Below are 17924 nucleotides of genomic sequence, written 5' to 3'. Positions count from 1 at the left end.
AATGGTGCATTAAATAATTAGAAACTTTGTAAATATACTAATTTGGTCTTTTTGTACTTCAACTTTTCAGTATTTCAACAAATATATTTTTTTTTATTTTTGTCGTTTTCTTTTTCATTTTCAATCATTCTTGCTAATTTTTTGTAAATTCTATATCAATCATTCTTATATATTTATACACTTATTCATTAGTTAACAGATTAATTATTAATTAAAAAATGCAATGTAATAAAAAAATTATGTAATAACATAAAGAAATAATGGAATTCATCTGTTATTAAAAAAAGTTTCATTTGACCTAAAGACATTTCAGGTAAAGCGAATATCAGTGCTTTGTGTTAATAATTTGATATTGTAACCATCTCAAGACACTCCTGTAAAGCAAGTGTACTTACATGAGGAAACGCTTGTTATGACAAAGTAAATAGGGAAACACTTTATACGAGTAGTTGTGATACGCTGTCATCCTACAATATTACCCTTGCGTAAACCGATCCACCTCCGATAATTACCTTAATTCAGGATACGAACTCCTGATCAACAACCAACAAAAAAACATAGCTATTGATCATGGGACGCGCGCGACTGAAATTTCAGTTCAAGGTTAAGGATTATGGTTCCGTGGACCGCAGAAGAGTTTTATAAATGTGACAGGTCTGAGAAATAGCTGCTCCTTCCGTCTACACCGTTTTGCTCCTTTTTTTGTATTTTCCTTTTTGTTACTACTATCCTTTCGTTCAGCGACAGCAGCAGTTTTTCGCAAAATTTTCCGGCCACTTATACAGCCGCAGTTCGCGCGTTTCTCTGTACATGACACGTTACAAGTTTCCGCGATTTGTTTCCCAGATGACGTCTTCCGAAAATCCCGGCAATTTACAAAAGCCATATAACGTCACTGCCACTGAGACATTATTCCAACTGGTCGATAGAAACTTGATTTCTCAAACAAAGGATATAAATTTATCAAGTATATTACTTCTAGATAATTTACTACAAACATTACAATCTACATAAATAAAATATTTAAATACTATATGGAGTTTAATTTAAACAAATTAAAAAAGTTTTTACGATCTACTTTTGTGTATTAGTTCAATAAACAGTATATTAGATTTAGGACTAAAGTTACTAAAGTTTTAAAATTTGAGAAATATCTTCTGGTCGATAGAAAGTTTAAAAAGCTTATCTGAAAATGTAGTAATCCTATAATAAGTGGATTTTATTTTATTTAAAATTATGAAAGGATTGATGTATGAGCTTGAATGTTGTTAATGTTCAGCGGTTTTCCATCGAAGCTAAGGCTTCAAACTATTATAAATTAAGCTATTAATAAAGGGTATAAGCTCGCATCCGAAGAGGGGATTCAGGTTGAACAAGTTCAAAGCGTCCTTCTTTCGTCCTTGACGCAGGGGGGCATTCAGTAAATCTCCGAGTGGGAGGCATCCATTAATTTACATTAAAGAAGGACTAAGCTGATGAATTGATATTTTTTCCTGTCTGTTTTCTGTTAAAGCCTATCATTCCTTACGTTAATAGAAGCCGCAGGGAATAACGTACATATTTTCATTATCATCATCGAAGATTTCAGCGCCGAATATTCTGGTTGCGCATTTCATGAAATACTCAATACAAAATTGGAATATTCGCCACCCCATGTCGAAGTTATTTTCGCTAAGCTTCCATTGTGTTCATAATTACTTCCGTTTCATGACGTATCGATTGACAGGAAAGAAAGGATCCTGGAGAAATTTTCAATTTTACCCTCACACCATGCCTCGACGGAGTAGCATCAATTAACACCCATCCAAAAATGTTTAAAGCTCGGGGGGGATCTGCGAGATGAAGAAGGTCTGACGAAATTGGGCAGGAAAACTCGACAAACATTAATCCCGATACAAGGCGTCGGGTGAGGGGATGGAGTCCTGGTTATTCCCTCCATCCTAAGCTCTTCCACTTCGAGCAAGCAAATTGTAACATAGAAATAAAACTCGATAAAATTAATTACTCCTTCCAGATATGCCTTAATTCGTTTTAATTAAAACTCTGTTTTATTTGGTCCCTTTCCAGCAACCCCACCCTGTCTCCTCTTCCATTCGAACCACCCCCAACCTACGAACTTCCATCCACCCAGAAGGGTACACGATTTCCGAAATGGATCATTAAAACCGATTGCTGTGCAGCAGGCGAAACAGAATTGCTATCATGCAGTCAGGTGGCAAATAGATATGATGAATGTTCACTGCTCTAAGCCTGCCGAACGGCTATCCGCTATTTTAGTGCGGAAACCAGCTATTATCCTTACTGGCTAACCATAATTCCGTTCCACTCAAATCGCGGTGAAAAAAAACTAAATGCCAGAGGGTTTGGAGCTATTACCATAATCCAATAATGGAGTCTACCTAATCAGAGCTAAACTCCCCAATTGTTTAAACCACTGCTTAATTCATTTTTTCATACATATCTATTTATATAATCCAACATATCTAATAAATTATTTTAAATATAAAAATTTAAAGACTAATTTGAATAAGTCATTAATAAAAATATTCAAAAACATTTCAAATTAATCAAAACTTTATCAAATTCATATACATTAAGTTTTCGTATTAAATTACCATTATTTTGTAATAATGAAGAGATTTGATCACTTAAATCATATTCATTTCCTAAGATTTCAAAATATAATCCAATTCCCCATTTTTTTTCTAAAATCAATGAAATCATATATTTTTTTAATGCCTACAGCAGAAACTTATATAATTATACTTACGTTACCTTTCGACACACTAGTCATAAGTATTTTTTTTTTCTTTAAAAAGATTTAATCTTCTCCAGTATACATAAATTATTCACATTTTACTTTGCATGCTTGAGTTAACTTTATTTAAAAATTCATAAATATCAACAACAAACGCAGCAATTATAATATACATTAAAATTATAAATTCTTATAATATTTCAATGATTCTTCAATAAGGGCTAATAAAAATTAGTAAATACATAAATATAGCTATTTGTATGTTATTATACAACACATTATATCTTCTCAGACGTCACGCGAGTAACGATGATAAGTTGGTAGAAATGAATTAATTTAATGAAGTTGCAAATTTCAACTGTATATTATTTAACGAAATTGTCCTGCAAATAGGGGAAAAGGTGTATTAGTAATGCACAAAACTAATTATAAATTAATTGAGTAATTGTCAGATCGCTAGAAACTAGGTATTCGTTGTTATCCTCCGTAGTTTTTTTAAATCTATATAAGCTAGTTAAAAAAATATATATACAGTATTCATCATGTATTACTGCCTTATTACATAAGACTTATCTTATGCAACATTGCGACTTTGAAAAATATCCGTCCTCAAAGGATCAAACATTTTTTAACTTTGAGATGAAAGTTGGTGGTTATCCACCATAGTAAGTTGAGAAACACTAGGAGTAATTAGCCGTTCAAAACCGCCGATTTCACTCGGTGTTCTTTACCGTCTATCCTGTAGGAAACTTTAAACCGTTGACCATACTTACATAATTCGGTCAAAGTCCTCGGACTCCAGTTTCCTTCTACGGACAAAACAAAATTTCATAACACCATCCATTCCAGTTTGGAAACTAAACGTGATTAATGTCGTCCAATCCAAGGCTCGCGATTAATCAGAACGCATAGCTGGGAAAACGCAGAGCTTGTAAACACATAATTATGGATTGGAATAACATCGGTGGTGGAGAGAGAGGGCTAATATAAATGGATAATTATGAATAAAAGATGTTGGTCGGAAGAAAGGGGAAAGGCTGGTTAGCGTCGGCGGCTCTGTTTTTATGGTCGTTTAATGTTTGTTTAAAGTTTTGCAGTGCCGGTGTAATAAAGTGAAATGGTAGGTTGTGTTATTCAAATGAGGATGTAAGTTGGCCGTAAGTGTCGGGGGTATTCATTTTCGTTTGCAGCTGTATTCCTGCCGTGTCCAGTTTTATCCCCCCAGTATTATATCAAACTGAATAAACTGTTTAATATTATAACTGCTCGAGTATGCACGTATATGTTGTAAGCATCCTCCCTCCATGCCAAATTAGGTTACACCATTCAGCAGATCCCTTACAAAACTTCAACCCTAATCATTACCGCTTAAACTACCATTCTTAAACGCATCCTCAAGATAATACTATCAATGTATTTGATGCTAGTTCATAAAGATGACCGATATCTTCCTTACTTTGTAGCCCCGAAGGAAAACGCCAAATCGCCTCGGATATCCCCTTATTTTTTTTTCTTTGAGAGCGGATTTTTTTCTACTACTACTTCCGATTTCCTCAAAGACAATCCAATGGTCGGCGATAAAAATTTAGTGCGGCTTTGGCCATCAAAGATCTATAGATATATATATAAAAAAAAAAAATGGGGAATAATGTTGAGCAACAAACATAAGGGTGGAACGCAAGGATAATCCTGTTTACGTTGTCGTGCTCGGAGCGATCGTTAACTGAAGTTTGCGGAATAAGTTTTTTTTCCTCGAATTCAGATCTAATTAAAAATTATGCAACTAACTAAAGTTTCGGGTTGTGATCGTGTACCGTAGCCATTGCAATATTCCGAGTTAACTACAGGATTGTTACGTATTTACAAATATTAAATATTGAGAGGTTAATTAGGGCTCATTAATTGAACCTGGCTAGAACAAATAGCGGAGCGCTTTGTCATCGGATGGATGTTTGTAGTTGGAATCAGATGTTGCGGCTTGTATCAATATAAATATTGACGAAGAAAGTTGATGTACGTAATAAACGGTGGTAGGAAATTGCATTTGAGATGCTGATAGCAGTGAAGTAGGTAAATGTTATTAAAGGCTGAATCAATATGGATAGGGCGAGTCCCCCATCAAAACTTTAATCTACCGAAAATTAAAGAGAAAATTAACCTACGGTTAAGCTATTGATGAAACACCCGAACTCTGGACGCTTCAGAAGTTCTTACTCACACCCCTAAAATCCAACTTCCTTCGATTTAAACAAACAAGTGCGTCTTAAATACAAGTTTAAAGAAAACTCTCCATTTGAAAATAAGCTCCCAACAAATTAATCACCTCCGGCAGGACTCTATCTCTTTCGAGCATTCCTAAATATGACGTCCTTAAATGCATCCTTCGGAATGCCGAAACTTCTTTTATAGCCTCGCTTGAAAGACGACCAACACACTGTGCAGCATAAACCTCCTACTATTTCAAATGGAGTCCGTTTTCTTCTGAGCATCGATAATTTGTATTCTATTTATCTCGGAATCGGGTACTTCTTTACAATTTATCCGTTACTTCCTCCTTGTCGGAGTATCAGAGTATCTCGTTGTGTTTTATTTTTTCATTTTCCTTCTACTTCTCAGCAAACTCCGGATAATATCCAATGAATCGATTGGTGCTGTTCCATTGTCCAAAGATGCACTGCGTAAGCGAAGCCGGATTTGTATAGAATTTATACAGTAATAACTTTGTTGTTAGTCTTTTCATTCCTGTACACATTTTCATCATTTCATCAAGTTGAACTTTTTCAAATGTCACGAGGTTGTAGCACAATTTCATTTAGCTGTAATAAAGGCAATGTAATATGTATCGACTTGCATGTGAACGTGATCCAAATATTACATTACATTATATTAAATAAGCCAAACCCAATCCTATAATATTTTTTTTATAATCTATACAAGCTAGTTACATTTTTTGTCTGGATTTAACTTTGAGATGAAAGTTTTAGTAAATTATATTTTCCAATAAAAATTACATCTGGATTTGAAGGATGGATAAATTAGTTACGCTGAATTCGATCAGAGCATTGAGTAGTTAATCATTCTGTGTTATATAAAATGATGTAGTTCATAAATACTTTAGTTTTCAAATGGTTCGAAACTAAAATGGACATAAAATAAAGTCCGCATGGAACATCAATCAGTGATATTTATAGATTGTTCACTCTGTTCAGTATTGGAACACATTACAACAGAACTTTCATCACCACATCCAATGTATATACGTATATATTCATTTATTTATTTATTTGTCATATGTCGATGTTAAAGCGTAGCGTTAACTCGGCCAATACATAATTCAGGTTTCAATCAAATCGATGGTTTTAATGGTCCAATTGTTTGAGCCTGTCCCTGTTATTTTAACAAATAGAAAATATTTTCCATACAGCTTTGCTTCAAAAAATCGTCAAAAACAATGCTTTATGTAATACTCCATTGTGTTTAACGCCCGAGGATTACGTAGGTGAAGTTTCGAAAAAATATCACCTCCGTGGGAAAATACACACCTCTGCTCCAAAATAAATTCATATCGGACTGCAAAATACTAAATATATAACCATACGTCCGTGCGTAAATATTCGGATTTTGAACGTAAAGCTCCCGGTTTCCTTATTTTCCTAAGGATCGTGAAAATTCCAGGGAAAAAAATATAAACGGAAAGGAAAATGTTTATGAAATGCACGTCCGTTTCTCCGAGATAACGTGTATAAATAGGCGAACATTGAACGATGAAAAAGATTTAAGAGCTTTTCGATACGTGGCGAAAATCATATAACGTAATATCAATTTGTTTTTTCAAAACTTAAAAAAATATTCAGTTAAAAATATTGTTATAAACATTATTATTTTATTTATATATAAATGAAAACAAACATCAACATTAGTATTTACTAATTTAACTTTATGTCAACTTTAATCATTTAATTATACGGTGATGTTAAATAAATTTAATGAGCTCTGATTGAATATATGACATTCCGTCATATAAAAGAGAATATCCCTCGGGTTATGAAGATACACCTGAAATCAATTACATAATTAACTGTAATCTCTGGGGAGGGCGGTGGATGCGCCAGGCTAAGTATTTGTTACCTGCGTGCATGTGCACAACCATAAAGCTGAATCGTGTGATCTGGTATTGAAACCGTTGCCTCGTTTTGTGGCATGATAACGTTTGTTTTCATTACCGCATAATTAAAGGTAGGATTATATTCGGAATACCCAGACGCGAGCTAATAAAACACCGAACTCCTAGTCGTTCCACTTTATCGATTTCAATTATCCTCCACGCCGCGAACTGATGGTGACTAATGGTGATTCTCAAGCGTCTTTTTTACCGGGTATTTTCATATCCCCGTTAAGAAATAACGCGGCATAACGTTATCGTAAATCAAACTAGTTTCCACCAATTAATGCTACCCAACATCAATTTAAATAGAATAAATAAACGGATGAGCCGCAAATCCAATAATCCTCGCACTGATACTCTCTCGCTCTTTTCCGGTATATACATCATCATAATTGAGTTTGGCTGAAACCTAGCCTCACCATCATAACTACTAACTTACTTTCAAAACGTCAGTGAAGCGTATGCTTATGGTAATTACCGAACTCCCCAAACTCTCGCACAAAGAAACCGAAGACAAACGAATTGATTTTGGAGAATATATACCTATATACCTAATTCCAATGCAGAACGGCGCAACAAAGTCTCAAATTGAAAATATTCTTGGCGAAGCTATACCTATTGCAGATTATAGTACCACTAAATCTTTATTACGCGAATAAGGACTGATATACGCCCTTAAAATATAGCTTATCGTATCAAATATTAAATGTAGGTATTATTTTGAAACAAGTATTCAGCAGAGCCAGAGTTCATCATTTGCCCGCAAGTATGCGGTGAAACAAAAAAAATATACATTTCTTTGAAAACTGGAATTTTCCGAGATCTAAGCTATACATATATATTTTTCCAGAGTATAAACGTTTATTCCCATTTTATTATCCGTCGCAGAGAAAAATGTTCTGCCGGAAAAATCTTTACACACTGTAGCTCTTTCATTTCGCTTCCACCGTGTCTCTCAAAATTTGCAAAAACATTCAAACAACACAATTTTCAAATCTATTTTACAAAATATTCCTTCAGTATAAAAGTGTATTTAAAATTTAAATAATATGTTGATGTTGTATTGTTTCGTAACTACAAAGCTTAAAATAAATTGCTTTTGTAAATATGGAAAGGAAATTTTAAAGTTATAGCATTTTTAAATCAGAAATTTTATAAAATATGTTTGTTACCTGAAAATAATTGAGTGATCACTTTGCGAGGTAATGTAAATGGACTATGGATTAATTTACATCGGGTCGTAGTTCCCTTTGGCGATGCGCAAGATGAAAGGGAGTGAAGTAACAAAAAGACCCTACACATATAGAAATACACGTGTGGAATGAGAAAAAGGGAGAGACACAGAAATAAAGTTTGTTTGGACCTAGAGACGATGAGATGCCAGTTAAATGTAACAAATTGTTTCGGCGTGCGCAAAAAGCGCGTGATTCAATTGCGTACAAAGGTATGAAGGGCTTTTGGGTACGGGCGAAAAAGGAACGATGCGGTGCTTTGTGCATAACGGGACGACTGTAATAAAGACGGCAGTACAATATATATTTATATAAAAAAAGAGAAGTAGGAGTTTTTTTTAGTAGTGATTTCTCTGTAACGTTTCAGGGGGACGAGCGGTATTGACATAGATCTGCGAAGGGTCGACATAGACCAGTGTCCTTTGCCAGCCGACAGTACTCAGCTTAACATCTTCGCAGCATCAGACAAATGCAAGAAAAGGACAACGGATGTAAGTTATCCTTCTTGTTTTTCAGGACGAACACAAAAAAATGGGATGGGATGTATTTAGGATATTCCCATTGAGAAATTAATTTAAAGCACCTGCCCAAGTATTTCTTTAAAAAAAATTCAATCCAATCATAGTTTAAGTGATAAATTTCATAAAATACGCGAAGACTGAAAAAAAAATTACGATGAATATTTTGTATCAGCTAGTTTATTAAAAATATTCAAGAATTTTTATAGAATAACACAAAAAAAAGGTTAATTATTTTTTATAATATAATATTAATCTTGTTTAAAATTAATAATGATACTTGATGGAGCTATATATTTCATTAGGTAAGGTCATTACGATTATTAGAAGACAAAAATAATCGAATTACACGTATGATTGTAAAATCGAATAATTAATTAAATTGTCAAACTGTCAGTGTGAAACGTTGATATTTTAATGCTCGCAATAACAATTATTTGAACGAGTGAGACAGCGTCAGTGGCAGACAGTGACGCAACAGTGGATTGTCCCGGATGCACGCATATCAAAAGACTCTTTTCCCACAGCGATTGTTGCCCATGTGCCAATCCCGTTGATGAGTCCTTTGATGAGTGCCTCCTGCCTCCACACGAAAGAGAATTCGTTCCGTTGTGCAAATTTAACTTATTGCGGTTTCGACTTCCATTATTCCCACATTTTCGTAACGCAAATATTTGGACGGCCTACGAAAACAGAACGAACCGAAATCGAACCGAAAAATTACATCCATCTATGTTCCCATTATTTCGTTGCATCAAAAGTATTTATTTCTATATATTTTATAATTTTGTATTTGTTAATTAATAAAGTAATCAATCAAAGTCCAAATGTTAAGTTAACAAAAAAAAATCTCCGAATATCAAAGTTTTAAGTGATTATATAAGGAAAGTATTACTTATAAAACAATTAATTATGTATACTATAAAGTAATTATAAAATAAAATAAAATAAATTGTTTGATCTTGTGTAGGAAATAAAATACATTAAGTTCTGACCATTTCATTTTGCGGCAACTAATTAAGTGCCAGTTAAATAGGGTGGCTAAAGTTAGTTGTTTGTTTTCCTTCTCCTCTTTAAGGATGTAATGTTTTCGGGAATAATTAGAATAATCCGTGTTTTCTTTCAAGTCACTGCCATCGTTGGAACTGCTAACAAGGGTGGGAATTGACAAATCTATTAAAGGAATAATCCGGGGGAGCAATCACTTGCAGCCGTGGCTCTTGTCTAACGAACGGAACGCCACTTGCCAATCAACATTTAAACAATAAGGGTAGAGAGATAGAGAAAAAAGGAGAATGGAGCAATTTTGATTAGCGAAAATTAGGTAATCTGATTATGATTGGAAGGACTATGATTAGGATAAAAAAAATCTTAATTTCATTGCTAAGTAAGAAAGGATGGATTATGATGAGGATGAAAAAATCTAAAATTAATTGCTAAAGAAAATCTTTAAATTTAAGTCATTTTTATAGTTGGGTGTGGTATTTTTTTTTTGGGTTTTCTATGTGTTCCTATCAGCGGAGGTGGTCCGCGCATTATATACCATTTTGATCGCGTGTTATACTCGAATATTTTCGGTTCCAGTGCGTGCCGCTTCCTGGATTGGGCTTCAGACGAGGCAGCTACAAGTGCGTGTGTCGGAGCGGCTATTATTTTCCTGACACGAAAGCCGAACGTCGTTACTATAATGGGACCGTGATCGAGGAGGAATACGAAAAACTGATGATGGTATGTATCTGCCTTCCTTCCACCCAACAAAATGCATGCAAACTCGCATCAACGAGGCACCGTTATGTAAACTCCTTAGCGCCTTATCTGCGCCTACCTTAATGATCCCGAACGCTCACAAATCACTTGAAATTTCAAATCTCCAAAGGCCATTTGTTTCCTCTCGCATACATACATATAAAGACATACACACACATACATCTCGAATACGTATTTATTATTTTCCTCTCTTGCTCCACGTAACTCTTGGAATTCATGTAGCAGCCCCTCCTACTCTACCACCACCTCAGCCGAACATAAATTCCGTCGGCATCCAGTGCTTCGAAAGTAACTTACGTAATCTTAATATTTATTGCCATCGTTCCGTCGGCCCATGCGCAACCCCATTGTATATTATTAGCTAATTTATACTTAAAAGGGTGCTCCAAAAAAAACATAAATCATAAGAAGTCCGCAAAATTGTTATGTAAAAATGCTCAGTTTTGTTGCAAATTCAAATTTCAGTCTTCATTAATTTCTTTGTGTCTTCTTATATAATTTAAAATATATTACATAATAACTGTTATACTCAATCATCACAGCATATTTTATTGTTTTAGAAACATTTTACTGAAAAAATGATGACAAAACATTATATTTTTTTAACATTTTTAAAGAACAGAGACAAATCTTAAAGATTGGAAACAAAACTGAGCAAAAGGAAATGGAACTTGGGATTATTGGGCCAGCCGCCTAATCGGGTCAAATATACTGGTCACGATGTGTCCTGATTAAGCGACTGATCAACTGTATTATATAAATCCAAGTTAAAATCAGAACTACGATATGCAAATTTTTTATACATAACCTCCAGTATATGACAGATTCCGTGCTTTGCTACAGTGTCCAGAGATAACCATGCCCAGCGCAGGTAAATATTATTGCGGTCAGGACTACAAATATTTCGATAGTTATCCTCCGCTATATTTAATATTATTGAGTATATTTATATTTATTTAATATCAATATTACATTTCATATTTATATTTATAACATCATGAAATTACGTAGTTAAAAGTTAATATTAATTAAGACAATATGATTAACTTTTGACATTTATACTTGATATAAATTAATAAATTAATTATTGACTAGTTGAATAATTAATTTATTAATTTATATTTTTTTTTCAATATTTTCTATATGTCAGATTATCAGTTACTTAAGAAAAATATGTATAACAGTTATGAATAAATTCACACATTTATATATTTTTTGTTCTGATTCAGATAAGCCACAGTTTGTGGAAGTTAGTGGTAGCGAAATATCGGTGAATATTTCTAAAAGAACTTCGTGAAGAAGTCTTGTTGAACTACGCGAAAACAAGAGTAGTACTAGTTACTGAAAGAAAAGTTCGACAACTAGTAGCAATACATTACAGAAACAGTTGAAAATAAATGTAGAAGATGCGCTTTCTGCAAAAGATCGAAAATTTATATATACCTGTCGCTGTTACAAATATTTCATTTACACAATAACTTTCATATATTTTTTTTAAACTTTACATATATTTTTTTACTATGTTCAAAATATTGAAAAAAAAATGTTTATGTACAAATTTATGACTTATATATTAATTTATTTCATTGATATTTTTTAACTTAATAACTATATTAATTATATTAATAGAAAGAGCAAAATATATGTGATATTTTACCACAGACCTATTAAAAATCCTTTTAAGTTTTACACTAACTTCTCGAGTTACGACCATTCGCATTTACGACAAAAACGAAATATATAAGTTTTATAGTTTTTGTTAAATATTCCTGCTCCTCTTTGTATTCGACTTACGACAATTTCGTTTCTCGTCCGAAATTGTGGAACGAAAGCTCGTAATTTTGTATATTTCCATTTGAAATTACTTTTTCATTATTTTTGTGAGCGAAAATTGAATGTTAGGTCATCTTTATATATAGGTTATTAATAAAGTTCAGTAAATGATTAAAATAGATATTTATTACCTGATTGTCATAGTTCACAAAAGCAATATTGCATAGAAATAAATACATTAATCCATAATCTGAAAACCTATTGTCCGATAGAAACAAAGCGACGCAAATAGGCATAGGCTTTGTTCAAGTTATTAAAGAGACTACTTGTAAAAGCTGCGTCCCGTGTTTCGTGTTCGCTGTTCGGAATTCATCCTCATCGATGTTTGTGAGGCACGTAATTCCGGAAAAATTTGATTAAAAATCTACGCTTCAGAACGGGTCAATAAATGTAATTATTGTTTGCTCGTATGTTTGTTGTTTATTGTAATTATTATATTTTTTTATTCCCTTAATCACATTAAAAATCCAGCATTTGCCATTTTCACTTGCTGCAGCGCAATAATTTCCTTATTGGCTCAAGTTTATAATAAGTTTTACCTATCCTTCAGATAATATTAATATGAAGAAACGCCATGACCTTGAATATTTCTTAAACTAACTTTTAATGGAATTCTCATTTAACATGACAACAAGAATTAGTAAAGTTAAACTTCGATGTTTGCGAGGCTAGTAATTCCTGAAAAATGTACGCTTCAGGACGGATCAATAAATGTAATTATTGTTTGCTCGTACTTTTGTAATACTGATGTAATTATTATTTTTTTCAGTTATTACATCCCTTACATCCCAGCATTTGCCCTATTCACTTGCTGCATTATTTTTCTTTTGAGATTTCCTTGCTGAAAAACAACGTACACTCAAGGGGTTCGTTCTCTTCTGTAAATTTGATATCGAGGAGTAGATTTCCACAGGACGTGCCGTGTGCAGTCATGGATTGCGTGGGATGCTCTGATCCAAATAGTGTGTGGGGGGAGAAATGATGTGATTTGGAGGCAGGAAGAGCGCTGAAAATCCGTAAAACACGGCGCTACCCATTAGCCTGCCGGGGGCGCAGAGGGCACCTCGTGGGTGGGGGGCGCCGCGAATTTAATTACGAACTTTCCGCGGGGTCGCCGGGCGCTTAACGATGGCCATTACGCAACGCTTACGCGATTTAGAGGAAATATTACGCCGCGGATCCTGCCTAGAATACATTTCTGCGTCTCTAAAAGAACAATTTTAAATTTACACGAGTGTTTCGTAACTTTACGTCCTGTAAGTTTTTCTCCTTCAGATGAACATTTTATACAATTTGTGTATAAATATAGACCAGGATATTTCTTAAAATTTGACAAATTTGTACATAAAAACTATAGCACTTACAAATTAAAACATTGGGATGCGTGGTTTTTGAGTAATACTAGAAAACTTAAAGACACAAAAGTTTTTCTTTGAACTTTAATAGCTTATAATTGATATTTTTCAAACTCGTATAAGAAGTAAAGCAATATATATCAAGGTCAAATCTTTTAAACATTCTACATTATATAAGAGTCGTGGTGATTCTTCAAATTTTCATAAACAAACAAAAAGTAAAAAACATAAAAACACACGTAAACAACTGAGCAAAACAAACATTGAACAATAAAAGTAACTTGCAAATAAATAAATAAATGCCATCCGTTTGCATGCGAAAATGGATGGCTAAAACCACCGGATACCAAAAACAGGAAAGAACAAAACAAACGAAAATAAAATCTAAAAAAGCACGCACATGCAGCTAAAACACAAATGGGTATTTTCAACATCCGCTGTATTTAAATAATATTTATTTGGTGTATTGTTTTCACCTAAGAGATGTGAGCTTTAATCCTTTGTTCGTGAATGCGTTCGTAACTGGAAACTGCTAATCCGACAAGACACACCTCCTGCTAATTGCTATGGTTAAGTTAAACGGTGTCTGTAATGAGCCGTTTTACCTGCGTCTATGTAATGCAAGCATAATCAATTCCAACTAAATTACCTGTAAATTTGACCCTTTGATGCTCTACATAGTGGACATGTCTATAATTTGGGTCTATATCGAAATCCCGACAACCAAAATCTTTAGTGTCGGGATTTTAACAATGTCTAGGTTTCGAATGTCGGGAATTCGATTTTCGAGATTTTGATCTGAACCGGTATAATTTTATCTTACACACTTAGATGTTCTATAATTACCTAAAACTGTTAATTTCTGTAAATTTTCTGAAAGTTGGATATATCTGAAATTCTGATATATTTAATATTTATTTAATAATTATTTTCACGTGGGGTTAATCTGAATGTCCGCAGCAAATTTAATCAATTGGAAAATTTGTAGGTGTGGTTTATGGGGATCTGGCACACCGCCCGATAAAGTGCCGCTGCTGGGTCGGTTGTTTTATATCAAATAATTTCCGGGGAGAGTGCGGTTTCCGGGGATTTCATTAATATTTAATAAGTGGAAAATTAATTTCGCCTCGCCTCAAAGGATTGCCTGTCATTCGCTGCAGACTGCACCAAATCTAAATCCAAAGATGCACCGTGAAACTGTAGAAGAAAGAAAAAAGAAACGTGACGGTACGATCAAAGAGCTTTTGTGCATATTGTAAAATTACGTAAGTATTCTTGAACTGCATGGCGGAGCTGCAACAGTGGAGAGGCTATTAAAATCGTAACGGTTTCCATCAAATTGAGCGCTTCCACTTGAGCTGCTGCGCTACAAGTCCGTCAACGTGTTAACCTTGTTTTCCCAATTTCGGGTCAATTAAGCCCTTTTGTTTCCGGTTTTAGGGAAGTGGTGGATGGCTGCTAGATTTTCAGGCTATTGCTGCTGAACTACATACAGCCCTTTGTTTGACATATTGTTTCAACATTATTCCGTTTCCCGGACCCCGGTAAAAAGAAAACCCTTCTAAACACCGGAAAACAAATAATTTCATTCGGAAGCGATAATTTAGTTTGGAAACAATTAATTCGGTAAAGTCGTGCTACACCCCCGTCACTCGGTGAAATTAGTTTTTGAAGTACCATTTATCTCGGCACCTCGACTCAGGTTTCGCTGATTTTTCATCTAGATTTTCATTATTTTATTTTGTGTTTGTGTATATGTTTACTATCCTTTGCGCGCGGTGCAGTTCGGAAATCACATTAATTGCCGATGAGCCGACCTCCCCAATATTCGATTCCCAAAGGGCGTTTGAAGGAATTTGATTCGGGATGATATTGATGAGCTCCGGGCTGACAAAGGAGGGTAGAGAACACCCTGCACACACATATTTCACGATTTGCACATAACACAATACTTCCTTCCTCCCTGCGACTTTTCGCGAGGGTGACTCAACCCCTCAGATAAATTCAACTAGTTCTATCAGGCAAATGTATATTCCTCCCGGCATAATCCTTCTCCGCTCTGCAAACTACACGATTTTCATCTTTATCTCTTAGTGTACCATTTTTATTTCATATTTTTCAAATAACTTACTTGGAAAGTACCACAGAAAACTATCATACCCATACACACTACGCAATACTTGGCAAATAACTACTTTTTCTTCCTTTGCTTGAGTTGTATCTCATACATACTGAATAATGTAATACTAATTAAAATTAAATACTTGTACAAGTACTTGCAAAAGCTACTTGTACAAGTAGTACATGTATCCTAGTTGTCAAGTGCTTTGCCTTCTGTAAATACTAGTAGTTAACAGAATTGTATTTATTGTTAATCTATATGTTTTATTTGATACTTTACTTGGCAAATATCACGTAGAATGAAGCTTAATATAAATTCGATTGAATTTAGACTAAATTTAAGAAAATTATGAGATGGCGCTAATGGTTATCCTCCCTCAGCGTCATAATTAACCATTGTTTCTTGATCGCAATTAATATTTGATTTTAGGGCGAGAAGAACCATTACTCGACGAGTGGGATATTCGAGTGTCTGCCGTGTCCCGAAGGGTGCGAATCCTGTGAAGACGATCGTCCCTGCGTAGTTTCATTGAACTGGGTAACGAGATCGGCCATTTTGGCACTCTCCTGTGTTGTCATATGTTGCCTACCCATCGTCGTCGTCTTTACTTGGAAATATGGGAACGTTAAGGTGAGTTAACACTGTTATAGCATTATGAACTCCAATGATGAATCAATATTCATCTCCCCATAATTTAAACCTCTAATAAACTGCATTAAACACCATACGCATTTGCCGTTACCATAAATAAGGATGGGACAAAAAATACTATTGTTTGAATCACAAAATGCTTTATCATCATATCGAAAGTAGGTCAAGCTTGAAGAGATGCAGATGACATCAGATAATTAAACGATAAAAAAATAATATATCAATTCTTCAATTAATCTTAATATCACTTGAATTATATTGATGGTTTTCACAATAAAATATTGAAATAAATAATAAAATATTTTTTTACTAAAAAAATAGTATAATTAAGATAAATAAATTAGGTATGATAACAGCAATTTAAATTTGATTGTGAAGGATCATAAAAAATATCATATTTTAATAAGGAAGAAGAAAAAAAAACAATATGACATTAAGTTTTAATTTAATAATGGTCTAGAGGGCGAATTTCAATTAGACCTTATTTAATATTTATCATGGGAGCCCTTTATGAGAGAAGACAAAAGGGAAAAGATAAGGAATGCAATATTGTTTGAACAGCAACCGAGCGGCAAAAGGAGGAGCTATATAAAAAAATAAGATGAAGAGACGAAATAAGGTGCGTCACGGAGAAACGAAATTTTCCTTTCTTCATTATTTCGTGTGAATATGATATATATAAAAAAAAGGAGAAGAAAAAGAAGAAATGGTGGATGCGTGTATAATAAATCTTCCTCTCACGCATCGCGACTCAAGGAAAACTTCAAAAATCCACGTTGACATATTTTTGTTTAAACTATAAAGGGCTTATACCCTCTGAGATAAAAAGCTTATATACAAATCTATCTCGGAAAGATTATGATCAAGTTTAATTAATAAATTTAGAAGGTCTTAGGAGACATTCCATTACGCAAAAGTCCAATGACAAACATTGCTTCCGAAGGGTTTTCTCATAAAGATGATAAAAAAATATGAAGAAGAAAAACTTAATGGTGCAAATATTGCCACATCGTCGCTAGCTTTCATCCCCTTTAAAGGGTGCTTTAAGATAAAGCCTCTTGGACAGTGTCATGCATCGCAAAATACCAGCTTTGTATTTTGCAATATATAGATATAAAAAAAAATAATAATAACAGAAAATATTAATCTCGTTCTTGCGAATTGCTTCGATGCTCGAGCAATGATTCATTTTTGTTCTTTCTACATGTTATTATTTCCCTTAAGTGTGTCTCCAAGAGTGAACAATTAGAGACGTGGTTCTACTTCGACCGTCTCGAAGCGAACGGAACAAATTACTCCCACTTGCAGAAAATGTAATTTTTCTTGCGAGAAGACAATTGTAATGATTATGAAGGAACGGAGGAGATGTTCGCTATATCAACGCAAGAGCTAAAATGTAGAACAAATTCAGGAGCAACCTTTCGCAATTTAAATGATACATTGTTATTATTACTCCTATCTTTTTCCTTCCTGCGCTCATTTTGATATGTAATGGATAAATTGGAACAGCGCGTGATATATTC

The 17924-nt window shown here is 34.0% G+C and overlaps 1 protein-coding gene across 1 annotated transcript in view; it reads left to right on the top strand.

Moving 5' to 3' along the window:
• Positions 1–17718, top strand: part of LOC108564833 (probable G-protein coupled receptor 158) — a gene marked incomplete at its 5' end in the record, with an annotated part of 19229 nt that extends 1511 nt beyond the window's left edge. Inside the window, 4 exons of the mRNA XM_017923990.1 lie at positions 8523–8646; positions 10258–10401; positions 16180–16380; positions 17626–17718. Coding sequence (XP_017779479.1) covers positions 8523–8646; positions 10258–10401; positions 16180–16380; positions 17626–17718 — 562 coding nt within the window. The remainder of the gene's footprint in view (positions 1–8522; positions 8647–10257; positions 10402–16179; positions 16381–17625) is intronic.
• Between the last annotated feature and the right edge of the window lie 206 nt (positions 17719–17924).

This window comes from Nicrophorus vespilloides, unplaced genomic scaffold (assembly GCF_001412225.1).
Source record: "Nicrophorus vespilloides isolate i.1.1-1 unplaced genomic scaffold, Nicve_v1.0, whole genome shotgun sequence".
NCBI classification, from domain to species: Eukaryota; Metazoa; Arthropoda; class Insecta; order Coleoptera; family Silphidae; genus Nicrophorus; species Nicrophorus vespilloides.
The sequence above is the reverse complement of the archived record's forward strand: the minus strand, read 5'-3'. Positions and strand labels throughout refer to the sequence as shown.